Below are 15,394 nucleotides of genomic sequence, written 5' to 3' on the forward strand. Positions count from 1 at the left end.
TTTTATCATGTGTTTATGATGTGACGAGTGTCGGCGCGTTTTGAAAAATGTCTATTTTCTGGTGCCGGGTGTCACGGGGTATAACAGCAAACTCCCGGGATCCTTGGCCTTTGTTAGAATCAACATTTGAAGGTTGAGCGTTGTCCTCTGTCAGGAAAAACGGAATTGCAGATACAGCAGATGGGATTTAACAGTATTGGTAGATAGGTTTCAGTGTTTATCGGTGGAAAGGCTTGGGGAGAATCGGCGGTGTGGCAGTTGTGCTGCAGTGATATATATAAGAACTAGTGACATTTACGATGCTCAGGCATCAATTCAATGAACTTCACCCTTCCTCAAACTGTGCCTGTTCTGAGGCCACCACTCGTTTACAGTATGTACCTGTACTTGGGTTACCTTGTCTACACCCGCTTACACTCGCTTACCTAAACGTGAGACGGTGAAGTTCTGAGGCTCTGACTCGATCAATATGGCCGCGCGTCTGCCCCGAGCCCGGCACAACCTTCTTCCCTCTGGTGAAATTGCCCGCCGTCCAACAGCCTACAGGCGTAGCTGATTCAAGACTTATGGGTTTTCGACCGCGTTGGCTCTATTTTTATAGCTGGCTAGTCCCCATTGACATGCCGTCAGTCAGAAGCTAGGGCAACCGAGCTCAGAAAATACACTCACCTACTCCCCGGTGACGGGAACGCACATTCTGGGTTTGAGCGGTCTCACACGACCCAGGGACAGCTCATCTCCGTCCACTATTGAATTCACGAATCCTGCCATTGCACAGTCGCCCCTGAAGGATCGTAAGTCCATCGAATACACGGAATACGAGTACTCACACCCCATCGGCACTTGCCACCCATTACCGTGAACCTGGATTTCCTTGTATAGGACGACGGATATGGCGATGAGGCCCCCGCCACGCCGCAAGGCGCTACTCATCGGCATCAACTATTTTGGCTCGGGACACCAATTGCAAGGCTGCATCGACGACGTCCGCAACGTACAAGAGTTCCTGGTCTCGCGCAATTACAGCACGCATCCGAGGGATATGGTCGTGCTCACGGACGACAGTGATCCCCGGGGCCCGTACTTCCCGACCGGCCACAACATCCTTGCCGCGATGCGGTGGCTGGTGAGCGAGCCCGGTTGTTTGTGCTTTCTACACTATAGTGGACATGGAGGCCAGGTGCCTGATAATGGGGATGGGAGGAGTGCGGACGGTTATGACGATACGATTGTACCGGTCGACTTTGAAAGGAATGGGCAGATTCCGAGCGGCGTATTGCACCGGGAATTGGTGAGTCGGTTGGCGGACGGGTGTCTTTTGAGCATTTTGTTCGATTGTTGTCATAGGTAAGTCGTGGTCGGGTTGTTTTTGCATCATGCTTGGGCATTACATAGTGCTTTATGCGAAGGAAACGAGAACGGGAGAGGACGCAGCCCTACCGCATTTTGTGTTTTTAGATGCATTCGAGTCCGGACCCATTGAGAGGAATCATCAAGGGGGGCTAGACACGCCATCGAGGCCGTGGACTTGGCAGAATATGCTAACGAACTGATGATAGCGGCTCAGCAGTCGAGCTGCCATTCGTGTATAGGACGGACGACGACGGCAACGTCAGTTTGATGGACAATCTGAAGCAGGGAGTTGAATTGATTGGGGAGGTTGGTTCTTCCCAGGCTCTGCGACCTGTCCTACGACGGGTGACTGCACGAAGCAAAATAGGAACTGACAGACAGTTCAGGCAAGACACTTGATTCGAGGTGACTTCGCGTACGACTCCGAGGGAGAAGCGAGGCATCTGTTGGCGGGAGCCACCAGTTTCTTTCGATCATTGAAACATCAATACGAGGGAGACGACGAAGAAGGCTTGCAAGAAAACAACAATTACGACGACTGGGCACGGGAAGGGAAGAGCGTATTCATGTTCTCGGGGTGCAAGGACGAGCAGACCAGTGCTGATGCATTCATCAATGGGCGACATGTTGGTAAGTCTCCAGCCCGGACTTCTTCAGGGTCGTGTTGATCGAACTGGGATTAGGTGCCATGTCTTGGGCGTTCTTGGAGACGATGAAGACCGATTATTACTGGAATATTTCATACGTCCAGGTATGTCTTTGCTAATATACGGCTCACGAACAGACTTGGACTGAACTGGCCACAGATTTTGCAAAATACGAGGGGGCTATTACAGGAGAATTACTCACAGATACCACAGTTGAGCTGCGGGTTCCAGGTCGATCTCAACAGCCCTTTCAGGATATGATTGCTATTTGCAACTAGTAGGCGCAAGGCAGATGGCACGAGGGATCATGAAGACAAGGCCTGTCTGAGGTCGATTTCCGAACGTCGTGTCGACCATAACCCGGTCACGAATGGTCGCCCTTGCGCCTGAGATTAGTCCGTGAGGAGCTCCGCACATCGAGACTGAGGTCCATAGACCCGAATCGTAGGAGTGACTCGAGGGATGCCCTGATACGAGAAAATGGCTGAGGGTTCGTTAGAGTCAGCATCCAGTAAAGCTCACTCATCGCAACCATGGCCCGGGGAATAACCGCTAATGGTTAAAGGAGGGCCAGGGACAAGCAAACTACAAGCATCTTAGCTCGCTTACGACGCCACGTTCAGCCGCTAAAAATACGCCCACTGAGGATCCCCGGTGTTTTGTGTTTGTGTGGCGTCACCACCAACTCTTCCAGTTGTCCCCATGTCCCCGAAAGCACGTGTTCTTTTATTGAAAGACGAAAATCTGAACCTCTAATTCCACCTGTCTTGCAAAAGATTGCGCAGAGAATGTATCGCAGAGCATTTTGACATCGTGGGACACCTCAATAGCGAATCTACTCACAGTATCCCGAACATGTCGAAACCAAGCCGTCGTTTTCGGTTGCACGAACCATTTCAGCATGAGAAATACCAACTAGAGCATGCTACGGCTCCTCTGGGGTTCCTCAACCCGACACGAGCTCACTTTCAACTAGATGGAGCAGTTCTGCCTGCTGAAGCCGCCGCTCCCGCCGAAGCCGGCGATAGTGAAGGTAGCGACTACATTGGGAAGAAGCATCACAAGGAGGACGACGAGGAGATCCCAGCGAAAAACGTCCGCTTCCTCTGGAGAGCGCGCGACAATCGTAAAGGTCGGCATGCGTTGCTGGTCCAGAAGCCACAACCTGGAGAGGAGACTCAATATCTGACCCCTCGACGAACGACTCACTACAAAGAAGTCCTAAAGAACATCAAGTTGACATTTACTTACTTCCCCGTCTGGGACATCTCTTGGCTTGTGGCAGTCATATTCACCTTGGGGAGTGTGGTCTGGGTTATCAATGTACGCAGCAGAAGAAAACCCTCTCGTCTAAGATGTGCATACTAATTGTCCCGCTAAAGGGCTTTTTTGCCTGGTTGCCACTCGTGGCGCCGTCGACAGAATTTCACAACGAGGTTTATATCGGTGGAGGCGTTACTGCTTTCATCGGAGCCATTCTTTTCTTTGAGACGGGATCCATTCTCCTAGTCATCGAAGCGGTCAATTCAAACCACTCAGGCTGTTTCGGCTGGGCTGTTGAACAGCTTCGTGAGGACATACATGGCACATCTGGAAAGCCAATCTATCGCTTTCGTGCGAGCCGGCGTCATTGCCGGCATCATCACCAGAACCGTCGCAATTTTGTCGGAAAGCCATCTCGAACTCTTGCGGAGGAAGCACAAGTAGCTGCGTACAAGTCTAAGGATGGCCCAAGCTGGCAATGGTGGCCGTCGTGGCACGACCTCCGCACTCATTACATTCACGAGTTGGGCTTTCTTGCTGGAATGGCTCAGTTGTTTGGCGCGACAATCTTCGGAATATCGGGTATCACTGCATTACCGGGGATCATCAACCATTTGCACCCTCAACACGTCTTGAATGGCGCATACTGGATTCCTCAGGTCATCGGCGGGAGTGGATTTATTGTGAGCAGCGCTCTATACATGCTCGAGACGCAGCAGAAGTGGTGGAAGCCGGCATTCCATATCCTCGGTTGGCATATAGGGTTTTGGAACTTTATCGGCGCCATCGGCTTCACCCTTTGCGGAGCACTTGGAATGGCGTACAAAAACTCCGGAGCTGAATACCAAGCTTCACTGTCTACTTTCTGGTAAGTCCACTTGCTGCTCCAGTTGAAGCGACTCGATCCCTGCCGATCTGACTAACAATATGTCGCAGGGGATCCTGGGCTTTCTTGATTGGCAGCTACCTGCAACTCTATGAGAGCTTGGATACGCACCCAGTGGAAGAAGTATCTTCACAGGATGCATTTGACACTGTAAAGTAAAAAGTAATATTGGGTGCAGGTTCAAATTAGAGCAGATCTTGTACGCCTACTCATATGGTGCGGATACGCGCGCTGAGAAAAGTAATCCCTCATAATCATACGCTTCACCGTATGTATTCTCCGGCCCACCACAGAACCTGGAAGCGCACTTCTACCTTCGTAGCGGAAAAAAAGTGTAGTCATCATCGAAACTGCTTGCGACGGCTGCACTTGGCCTGCAGTTTTAAATTAATGGCCACATCTTTGCTCTTTTGAAGTTTGTATCTTCTCTGCAAGACACTTGTCATCTGAAAGGCTGCCCAAATGCATTCTCGTCCAAGTACCCCAGGTCATGCGCAGATGTTTTGAGCAGAGCCGGTTCAGAAGACATCTGCACTGCTTCGCTCATAGATCAGTATACCCTCCGAAGCCGGTTCCGCACTATCAAACATTCCCGCCGTCAAATACAACATCTCTATATAATGTCTCAACTCTCGTCACTCGGCCGTTATCCACGGTGCGGCGGCCGAAGCAGATTACTTTGTCTGCGAGCCAAAGCGACCCCCGATTCCAGTTTGCGAAGACACAGAGGCACATATCGGGGCATAAAAGAGGAGGGCAAACGAGAGTGACAAAAGCTCAAAAGAAGAAGCCTGAGTACTGGATCGCTTTATTGGATGGCTTTCTCCCGAAGGACTTGAGCCTTTCTTTCCGGAACGATGCTCGCACCGACTTCGACGAACGAAAGGATTTTGAGAATGTCTTTAAAATCCTTCAAGATGCAAAGTCGTTCGCAGGACTGGATCTTCTCGCATTCATGGCGCTTGGTCAGGGTCGACATAAAGCTGTGGTGTATCTCGCAGAAATCTTGTTGAAGCCGGCGAAATCACTACCGGGAGCTTCTTTGGAACAGACTCTACCTTCCAATATCGCGTGGCCGCAGTTCTCATTTTCCAAGCTTGTCAAGCAGCCCATAGAGCTCGATGCGGAGAGGCATGTGAAGAGGCAGTCGGTGTCAAATGCTCTTCCGAACCAGGACAGCAATGCTTGCGAGACGGGCTATGAAAGGGTCATGCCTCTCCTCTGGCAGTCCTTAGCTGAACTTGTCATTGCGTCGATTCGACGACCCCAAAAAGAAGGCAAACTAATTATACAGACGGTGCTTATCATACTTGCCAAAATACACCACGTCGACTTGATCCCTTCAGCCGTATACACTTATGCTGTCCCGAAAGCACCAACAAATATACAGCATTCTCCAATATTGAGTCTGCTGAATTCAAGAATTCTCTCCACTTTATCGGATGCAGTTTGGCAGGCGCAGCAGGAGGACGAACTCGCTAAAGCGGCTACCGGGGATGCTTCACGCCACGACCTGACCTACGATGAGGTCTTACCGGGCGGTCGTTTTCGCCTCGAGCTCCGGGAACTTGGCCCAGAAGTGTGGGTTGAATTTATTCTCTGGTGTTGTGTCGAAGGAGGCTATCCCTCCGCAGGAGCTCGTATCATACGAGCTCTTCGTGCAGACACTGAGTATCCGTGGTCTGCAGTACACTGGACAACGAGTGGCCAGAATGCGGAAAACCCAGTCCCTTCAATTGACTGGGATCGGGTCAGGCGAAGACCAGGGGGCTCGGTTGGTGGCTTTGAGGCTTACAGCCGGGAGGATCCGTTCGTTCAAATGCAACCCAGGACAATTAGCACTGAGGTGGTCCTGGCGCTCGTCGACTGCTTGATTAACAGCGTCGATTCTGTCAGTTTGCGTTCCACTACTGGCATCGGGAGCAAAATCTGGGATGTGCTCTCCTTCCTCGAACCACATGGGTTGGCCCCGTCGTATTTTGACTACCTGGCAGTACGCCTTCTTCAGACGGAGAACTTTGGGTTGAGAACTGGGCCACATGGATTGGAAAATTGGGCGCTGACCGTTTCTCACCTGCGTTCGCTTCGACCCGTAAAAGTTCGATCATTCCAGAAGCCCAGTCTGACGTATGATTACATCCTCAAACACACAATGTTCCAGGCAGGCTTTTGGCACCAGGTCTTGCAGGCTTACATTGAATCTCACCGTGCGACAAAGGCTGTCGAAGTCCTCACTCGTATTCAGCAGCTGGTGGATACAAGCAAACTCGAAGCGATAGGTGAATTCATGTCTGGAGTTGTACGTCCACAAGATGGCTTCTTTACATCCAGACCATCAAAGCGCCATACAGAGTACATCGACTCTCATGGCCAACTTCCCGAATACAAGCTGCTATTGGTCATCAATCTGGTGACCAGCGCCAAATTGTTTGGCTTGAGTGATTGGCTTCTCCACTCTTCAGACGTCGATGGACCGCTGATCCCCGTCGAAGTACGTGGACGACCATCCATTGCGAGTGGTTTGAGTCGACATGCGATTGCCAAGGATGATCTGTTCTTGTTGAGGTCGGTAGTCGAGCAGTCGGCGAGGTCGGACAGAAAGCCTACCGTGAATCTACTCAGAGCCCTGGCCAATGCGCAAATCCATTTTCGTGCATGGGGCGATGTCTCTTTTCTCCTGCAACAGTTAAAGGGGTCTGAAACAGGCGGCTACAGCCCGAGTATCATCGCCAATCTCGCTGCCTCGATTCTGCGGCTCGAGGTCGAGTCGAAGATTCAGCAAAGGGACGGTGCAGTTCAAGATCATCAGCAAGCTGAGAAATTACTGATTGACATCCTGTCAGGGCGGTACAACGCTCCGTCATCTGACTTCACTGTGCTTCAAAGAAAGTTCTTCAGGCAACAAGTCAATTCGCTACTCCATGTCCTACAAGCCATTCCGGATAGCAGCCTTGAGGATGTTGCTGCACAGTATCTGGCCAAGTATCCTGTCAGTAACCTTCCACAATTAGACAGGGCCACATTCAATGTCATTTTCTCTGCAATTGTCGAAGTTAAAGGCGCTTTGGAAGGTCGACGGATATGGGAGATGTTCTGTACGCCTAATGGTTGGGTATCGTCCAGTGACTACAATTCGACGGACGAGGTTGAAACCACCGATGCTGAAGGTCGCCACGATGTGTCTGATGGCAGTACATCTGATCTATCTACAACTTCTCCCACCGATGACTGGTCTGGTGCACCTCTGGCGGTCTCGGATGAGGTTCTACGGGACAATACCGTCAAGGTGGTTTCCGAGGGACAGCAAAACGCAGAACTATCATTGCCACAAAGTCTGGGCCTTGAAGACGACAGGAACGACATCCCGTTCGTATCATCTGTGGACACCGGTGCAGCGGCGAGTGGCCTGCACTTGCAAACTAGTCCGGTCGTTGTACCTGACTTGCACACTCTGCAAATCTTAGTAAATGCAGCTCTATCTGAAAAGGAGTCCGATTTTGGGCAGCGTTCCAGCGAGACGCAACACACCGAGTTGGATGACCTCCTTGCATGGGCCACGGCAGTAGCGAAGAGCTGGGGTATGTCGTCCAAGGACATTGAGACCGAGTTGAATATTCCTGCGGCATTTCATTCATGGATTCTGGCGCCGTATCCAGGTCTCAGTAGGAAACGACAGGCGTTTATGGACAGACATGGCCCGTTGGATGTTTCTAGCTATTTTATGAGAGGACTAATGGTTCCTAGAGCGCCATCGATCAAGTATGGTTCGATGAATTCGGAACGTTGAGTCGGGAGTGCGGGAGGGAAGGTCGAGGAGGTCCGGAATGACTTTTCCCCGTGGTGTAAATCCATGTATATTTATGTTCTAGCGACAGAGATGTGTTGAGAGAATGGGTTCCATTTTGAAGAACTTGGCAAGCAACACAAACGTATCAATACAACCGTATCGAGATAAATGGTTGTCCAGTTTGGAAGCGAGAATGTGCGCAGTTCATGTTCTCGTCGCACGTTGAAAGTACCTAAGCTACCTGAGTTCCAAAGGCCGGTCCGTAGGTGGTGTTACATACATGCCAAACACGAGCATTTCATTACCTACCCTACCTGTGAATATCCTAAAGAAAACATCCAAGATTGCAAGGGCGAAGTGTACTTGGGTACGTACTGTGATGCAAATCTGATAGGAGAAGAAGAAGAAGAAGAAGAAGAAGAAGAAGAAGAAGAAGAAGAAGAAGAAGAAGAAGAAGAAGAAGAAGAAGAAGAAGAAGAAGAAGAAGAAGAATCTATACAAATCTATGTTTGTCTATACCTGTCTGTATCAATAATAGATGTATATAAAAAGCCCCCCAAAAATATAGCTTTGGAGTAGAATCTCCGTCATGCCAAAAGGACGGGTTCACCTCCTCCTTTTGTAAGTTTTCGAGTGTTAAGCGCCACTGACACAACCACACCTTTCCGGATCTTCTCCTCTGGATTCCACCTTCGCCATCTTTTCGGGGTGGTAATTGTCCTCGTCCTTGCCCAGGTACAGCACCTCCTTTCTCCAGACGGCGCGCACGTGATGGTAGGCGACGAAGAGGTAGGTCAGGCACAGACAGATGGTCATGGCGGAGCCGACCCACTGCACGGCCTGGCTCTTCAGACTGCGGCCGATGCTGATGGTGGCCAGGGTGAAGCCGGTGTTGGGGAAGACGAAGGCCCACCAGTTCAGGTGGAAGTGGTACCGGCCCTTGGCGGCCACGCAGCTGACGAGGGCGAGGCAGAAGAACCAGAATGAGAGGCTCCACACGAACACGGCCACCATGACGGCCAGCACCTGCACGATCTGCACCGTGTAGACGTCCGGGCCGAAGTAGTCGTAGCCCGCGGCGGCCGGGTAGTGCCTGGCCAGCTCGGTGATGGCGAGGGCGGTGAAGCTGGGCGGGCCGACGGCGATGAACATGGCGGGGCGGCTCGCGGGCGACGGCAGGCCGTACATGATCATGCGGCGCACGTAGCTGGCGTACATGCCCATGGACACGAGCATGCCGAGGCCCTGGGCCGTCAGCCCGCCGAACAGCATCGGCATGGCGTACCTGGCCGGCTGCGTGGGGATGCCGGCGCTGGCGATGGTGCCGCACAGCATGAACGGGAACATGGGCAGGTCCCAGGCCGGCGTCATGTCCTGGATGCGCAGCCGCGGGTTGGTGAAGAGGACGAGGTAGGCGCACACGGCGATCACGTACGTGATCGCAAAGTACGTCCAGAAGAGGACGCGGTAGGCGGTGACCAGCCATTCGCCGCACGAGGGGATGGCGTAGTGCGCGAGGCAGGAGATGATGCTCGCCAGGCTGAGGAACGACGTGCCGAAGAAGAGGGACTCGGTCGGGTGCGCGAGACTGGATTTCAAGGTGCCGCGCCACCGGCTGAAGCGGTAGGTTATCCCGGCCACGATCAGACTGAACACGACAATGTCGAAGATGAAGATGATCTTCCCGATGGTGATGAGGCCGGTGAACGAGTGAGGTTGATTATCTGGGGCCACGAGGAGGGCGAGACCGCCTGTCGCCATGGGGAGTGTGAACCATGCCTATTGTACGTTGCAGTTGGTGAGTAAAGTGAGCTACCAGTGACATTGAAAGGGGATGTGGCCTTAGGGGGAGAATGCGTGTCGATGATCGAAAGGGAGTCTGCTCACTGACCCATGTTAGATGTTTGAGACGGGCAAAGCCTTGTTCGGAGGTCGGGACGTTGGGATTGTCCTTGATATTGACCATGTCATCGTTGGAATTGGAGGCCTCGGAGCCTCGGTTTTTGGTGACGATATGGATCATTTGGGTGCTCTCGAGGGCTGATGCTGTTACTTTTGTGCCAATTGTGTGCTCGAAAGGTGGTCAGTCAGTCCACCGCGATTTATATGCAGATCTCGTGGTGACGTTGTGAAGAACTTGTCACCATGGCTTGAGACAACAAGACCTGGTTATTCTCTCAGTCGGTTCCGATGTCAATCGATGAAACGGAAAGTCAGTCTCGAATTCAGGGTCTTTTTGTCATGGAGAAATTCGTATTGCCAAGAGAGTTGCATCTACGATGATTCCACGCAGTTTTATTGTCGACGAGTAAATTGTGATTGCACCGAGTCAGTTTAGGGTTATCATGACCTGCTGCAGAAAACATGTGATGGTGGAACAGGCGAGGCTAATGACCCTCAGATTAACCAGGGCAACTCACTAACCATAGGCAGCTAGTTGGGCACTATTACTGTGCATTATGCGATGATTAAGCGGCGTAACCTTATTCCTTTAGTGATGATACTAACTAGTTGGTTGGCTATTGTACGGTAGATTACTAGCACTGTAGGTCCTTGAGGTAAGGTAGTAACTAGTTACTGTATAACTTACAGGAGGGCCCCCCTGAGCCCCCCTGAGCCCCCCTGAGCCCCCCCCCCAATCACCTTATTGCATTGTAACCCCAACATCTTCGCTAGGCATCTTCCGGGCGCCCAACAGGAAGTCGATCCCGTGTTCCTAGGGGCGACTCACCAGCCCAAGGAGAGAGCTTTCTAGGCTTCTTCCTGCCTAGCATCCTGAGCTATTTCGGCTCCCTCGTTCCGAAACATTCCTGGCTTTCATCGCAACCACTCGATAATTGCACAAATCAGGACCACCAAGTGAGTAGCGGTTGCCTCATTCTCTCAAGTCTGTGTGATTATCTTGAAGATCTACATCTGTGTTTGCCACCTTTCCCTCCTGAAGACAAGATGCGAGCCCTTGCATCTGTACGAGTCCTACCGGACAGTGATCATCATCGACCCTCGCAACCGTGGGTTTGCAAAAAGTTGTACGGCTCCGGTATGTGTGATTTGCATAACACAAACACGATATGTTGAGTCCTTGATGCACTGTGGTAGAGATCTGTCACGGCAAGGACTTTCTATCTGGAATGCAAGGACAGTTCAAATTGTTTTGTTCAATACGCTGAGGCGCTCTCAGCCGTTCTCACCCTTCCAAACCAGAGCCCAGAGTATTCGGACCAAGGTAAGATAATGAACCAGCAGGATCTTTTACGCCACACATCATGAAAGACTTGCGAATTGTCCTGGCAACACCAATTCTCTTCAGGGGAAGACACTTTTCCTCCCTGAACTCATCTCCACGATGCCCACGAAACGTCCCTTGCGCGTTCAGGCCACGAAATTGTTGAGGATATCGCCAAACTGTTCCTTCAACAGGCCAGATGCAATTAGATCTGGGGTGTCATGTCGCTCTATCATGTTTACGGCCTCCTCCTAGCCGAGGAACTCGTCAAGTGCGCCGACGCCACCACACCGTATCAAGTATCGCACAAAGTGGATGATGGTCAGTCTCCGATTGATCTCAGAATCTGCAAGAGGATGGTCACCTTTGACCTGGCCGTGGGCGTCCGAGGCGTCTACATGCCTGAGGCGTTCGAGTTATACCAACGACACAACGAGCCCAGTGACAACAGGACAGAAGAATGGCCGGGTACTAGTCCCCTCATCTTGCTGTTTCAGGACGAGTTCGCTCTTCAGACTCGTCTGGCCAGTCTGCACGACGCCCTAGGCCTCTGCTAAGTGCCGCACAAGCCTTCCCGTTCCGGTTTCACAGTACAGCTGGGGGGCATCGAGGGCCGGCCATGGTGTACCCCGACCACTGCAGTTTGGCTTCGAGGCTCTCGTGGATATCGTGCAGACTGGATGGCTTTGGTGGGATGCTGGCCCTCAGGCGAGGGAGGCCAGGGTGTGGACGGTCGACCGGCGAGCCATGAAGGGAAGGGAAAGCATACCTGAGACTCACGTAGCGACGCCGGAGGGCGGTGATTCCAGACGATGAAAGTCGATCATTACGCGACGCCGATTGCGGGTACAGTCGGCTGGAAACGATGGAAAGAGTGCATCGGCATCCATCCATGAATGATGCTACATTGAAGAACAGAGCCAATAGCAGAAACGACTCAGTACTGATACAGGGATCGTTCTTTGAGAACGGACTACATCCTATGGCCTGGGGGTATTTCATATCTGTTCTGGTTACTTCTTCTGGCTCCTTGTCCGCGACGCAATGCCCTCGGTGGACCTAGGCGTAGAATTCTTCTTCTTCGGCTTTGGCGATGAAGCGCCCTCGCTTTTCTTGGGTCGCCCGCCCTTTCCCTTCTCGGTGTTCTTTGATTCGTCCTTTTTCTCAGTATCGTCCTTCTTCTGTTTCTTCGCGGTATTGTCTGTCTTGCCGCCGGGCCGCACAGTCTTGCCCTCGGCGTTCTCTTCTAAACCACCACCACCACCGCTGCCGTCGCCGTTGTCCTCGTTCTTCTCGCCGTCGGTCTCTCCGTCGTGCTTTCTCTTGTCGCCGGCCTTTTTCTCCTTGGCTTCGTCTTTGCCCTTGTCATGGCCGCCGCTCCCGGTTCCGTTCGCTTTGGACACGATGTTGAGTTCAGACGCTTTCTTGACCACGTCGTTTCCCGACCGCTCAATCTTGACCGCGGGGTTGTTTGGCTCTGCGTTCTTCTTGACCTTGTTGCCGCGCTTAGACGTGATGGAGACTTCGCCTTCGTGTTTCTTCTCGGCGACCGTGCCTCCTGGTGCGCCACCGCCCCAGTTCCATGAGACTGTAGGAGAGAGAGAGGAGAGGGGGCAATGTTAGCGAAATGGGTTTTGGGATTTATAGGTACATGTGACAAATTCATATGCAAGGTACATTTGCATTGGCTTCAGGAAAGTCAGGGGTTCAGAGCAATTCATTTTGCCAGGCAGTCCTAACCAGAGCCCGCCCGCTTCAAATAAACGTGCACGGGTGCTGAGTAGTGGCAGCTTTTGTCCACGTCACACTTCGACAAAAACAACACACACTCGGTATGATATCCAGATTCTGCAAGTCCCTTTGCAGGTCCTCCAGCACGGTGTAGGTTGCAGGGAACGTGTGTGTTGTGCGACAGAACGTATGTACGTACCTTTGTCTCCTTTCTCGGGTTCTTGAGAAGGCATGTTTAGTGACGTCACCGCGAATTGACCCGGCCAGTATCTATATGTATGTAACTCGTTCGCAAAACGGATAGTTGGCTCACGAGTCGTTTCGAGTCACAACGGCAAAGGCGATCAGGATAATGGTTGGCTAACAGCAAGGGAGCCAAGTTGGAATACAAAACAGAGTTACGGATATGGTATTGTCTGTTTGATGGGAGACGAGAAGAGAAAGGAGAGAGAAAGAGAAGAAGAAGTAAGGAAGCTCCCACGAAGAGAGAGGGGGGGGGTGGTCAGCTCAAAGGGACGTGTATATGTGTACCTATGTATCGACGTATGTACGAGTAGTCGTAGTGAGCGTGCCAGTGCCTGTGGCTGTGGCTGTGGCCGTGATGCGTACATACAGCACATACACCACGCCCAAGGGATCCAGAAGAATGTGGTTGTTGCGCCCATCCCATGCCCGCCCCCCAGGGCTATTGTTGCTAGCCTACAAAACGTATGGAGCGCGAGGTGTAGTGACGCAGCGCCTCCCCCTTCTTCCTGACAAAACCCACTTCGAAGCTACCTCATTACTCGTATGCCGTACACACAGGGGGGAAGGGGGGTTGGTTCGACGAGGCCTGTCGCAAAGCCTATTCATTGTAGAAGCTTGACGACGCGTAGCTTTGCGCTCCGAAATGACATTTCCTGGGTCGGTGACACCGACATGTCTGAGATCGTTGCTGAGCGACACCATACGCCATCAAGTGAGGTTACTAATGAAATTATGGGGTATGGCAGAACCACGGTCCAGGCGAGCAAGTCCCTCCCCCCAGAACGACCTTCCTAGGTCTCGGTAGGTAGTGTATACAACAGAATGCTCGCGATTTCGAATTTGTACAGAATGTGTTTTTTAATCCATTTCGTGAACATGTTTAAACGGATACCGAACGGTAGCTTTTGCCTTGCTCTGGTTCTACAATAATACATTTTCTCGATATCATGAATGACATTGAAGAATGACATAAACGGGGAATATGCGTCAATGCTCCTAGAAGAACGGACGCTTGGAAACCCACAAGATTCAATTCGTAGTACCTACTACTACCTCTTGATCCTTCTACAACATAATTCGCCACTAATAATACACAATCGTCGTCGTGGACATACCAGACAACCCAACCCACGGGTATCTTTTCAATTGGGACCACCGGCGACACGGCTTGTTCCGTCATCAGGACCAGGAAGACCTTCGTCATCTCCCGGCTCACGATAGTTCTTGGTAGCACCACGAGTACGTTCTTCGATGATGTTACTCTGGTCGATGGCATCGGTATCATCACGAGCTAGGGTGCTGTCAGTCAATGAATTAGACGAGTATCCGGAGACCGAGGCACCGACCTAGTTGCTCGTCCGAATCGGCTTTGCTGGCGTCGATTGGATCTTCGACGGGAGTTTCATCGCTTTGGACTGGAATCTCGCTTTGTCCGGTGCGCGACTTGTAATCATTCTGAGTAGTGTCTGCGCCGCTGACACCCTCGATGCTGTCGACGCCAGGGGTATACTCGTCTTGAGGGGCAGACATGGTGATGTGGGTGATTCCGAATGAACGATTGACTTGTCTGGAGGATGACTTGAGGATGCGATGTTACGATTGAAAAGAAGCAATGGAAGTGTTGCTCCTGGTGGACGGAGAGCTGGCATGGTTATATAGCCCGTTTCGCATCCTGGCCATATCTCCTCGAGCATGGTATGCTATCATGCAACATCTGCGGCGCAAAAGGTGTCGTCATGAAAGCACAAATCCGTCAACCTCAACATACACCGACACTGGCATACTGCCAGTGTTCTCTTGAAATCATCGCTGTCCCCTGTTAAGGAGATCGTGACGAAAGGATAAGCCAAGGGGTATATTCGTACATCATCAGTCGCGCTCCGAGGAATAGGGTCGACTCCATTCAGGCACCAAGGAGCCTGTTGAATGGTTTCCAGTCGCGCGGCCCCCGACGACATCACAGGAACTTACCGTGGTAGGACATAATGGAGATGTAGCAGGACACAAGGCTACTATGTGCTGAGGATCTGCCGACGTGAAATCTAAGACGTCAGTACTTTCAACTCTCGGTTGGCTCACCAATATTGAGGCGTCGCTGCTCCTCCACTGTGGATAGAGATCTCGCACCCGTAACTAAGCCATGCAAGCACTGCAGATAGCCGTAGAAATCGAGGATCGAGATCCAGCGGGATGATCAGGAACACCATCCACGGAGGAGTGTCCCGGTGCTATGTGGACGTGTGAAGCCACTTGCT

General features: G+C 51.8%; 7 protein-coding genes across 7 annotated transcripts; 4 read left to right on the forward strand and 3 right to left on the reverse strand.

Annotated features, from left to right (window-relative positions):
* Nucleotides 1–892: 892 nt before the first annotated feature.
* PV08_11516 (uncharacterized protein) lies at nt 893–2,261 on the forward strand (the record flags this gene model as incomplete). Its single annotated transcript, XM_016385824.1, has 5 exons — nt 893–1,347; nt 1,560–1,659; nt 1,740–1,983; nt 2,037–2,104; nt 2,160–2,261. The coding sequence occupies 5 exons, from the start codon at nt 893–895 to the stop codon at nt 2,259–2,261; spliced, it is 969 nt and encodes a 322-aa protein (XP_016230768.1).
* Nucleotides 2,262–2,855: 594 nt separating this feature from the next.
* Nucleotides 2,856–4,308, forward strand: PV08_11517 (uncharacterized protein; the record flags this gene model as incomplete). Its single annotated transcript, XM_016385825.1, has 3 exons — nt 2,856–3,323; nt 3,383–4,131; nt 4,200–4,308. 3 exons carry the CDS (start codon nt 2,856–2,858, stop codon nt 4,306–4,308), a joined length of 1,326 nt encoding a protein of 441 aa, XP_016230769.1.
* Nucleotides 4,309–4,639: 331 nt separating this feature from the next.
* Nucleotides 4,640–7,936, forward strand: PV08_11518 (uncharacterized protein; the record flags this gene model as incomplete). The annotated part of the gene is made up of 1 exon (XM_016385826.1): nt 4,640–7,936. One exon carries the CDS (start codon nt 4,640–4,642, stop codon nt 7,934–7,936), a length of 3,297 nt encoding a protein of 1,098 aa, XP_016230770.1.
* A 636-nt stretch (nt 7,937–8,572) lies between these two features.
* On the reverse strand, nt 8,573–9,959 carry PV08_11519 (uncharacterized protein; the record flags this gene model as incomplete). Its single annotated transcript, XM_016385827.1, has 2 exons — nt 8,573–9,715; nt 9,828–9,959. 2 exons carry the CDS (start codon nt 9,957–9,959, stop codon nt 8,573–8,575), a joined length of 1,275 nt encoding a protein of 424 aa, XP_016230771.1.
* A 1,424-nt stretch (nt 9,960–11,383) lies between these two features.
* On the forward strand, nt 11,384–11,719 carry PV08_11520 (uncharacterized protein; the record flags this gene model as incomplete). The annotated part of the gene is made up of 1 exon (XM_016385828.1): nt 11,384–11,719. The coding sequence occupies one exon, from the start codon at nt 11,384–11,386 to the stop codon at nt 11,717–11,719; it is 336 nt and encodes a 111-aa protein (XP_016230772.1).
* A 456-nt stretch (nt 11,720–12,175) lies between these two features.
* On the reverse strand, nt 12,176–12,883 carry PV08_11521 (uncharacterized protein; the record flags this gene model as incomplete). Its single annotated transcript, XM_016385829.1, has 2 exons — nt 12,176–12,750; nt 12,814–12,883. The coding sequence occupies 2 exons, from the start codon at nt 12,881–12,883 to the stop codon at nt 12,176–12,178; spliced, it is 645 nt and encodes a 214-aa protein (XP_016230773.1).
* A 1,398-nt stretch (nt 12,884–14,281) lies between these two features.
* Nucleotides 14,282–14,669, reverse strand: PV08_11522 (uncharacterized protein; the record flags this gene model as incomplete). Its single annotated transcript, XM_016385830.1, has 2 exons — nt 14,282–14,430; nt 14,486–14,669. The coding sequence occupies 2 exons, from the start codon at nt 14,667–14,669 to the stop codon at nt 14,282–14,284; spliced, it is 333 nt and encodes a 110-aa protein (XP_016230774.1).
* Nucleotides 14,670–15,394: the final 725 nt, after the last annotated feature.

This window comes from Exophiala spinifera (genome assembly GCF_000836115.1).
Source record: "Exophiala spinifera strain CBS 89968 unplaced genomic scaffold supercont1.9, whole genome shotgun sequence".
NCBI classification, from domain to species: Eukaryota; Fungi; Ascomycota; class Eurotiomycetes; order Chaetothyriales; family Herpotrichiellaceae; genus Exophiala; species Exophiala spinifera.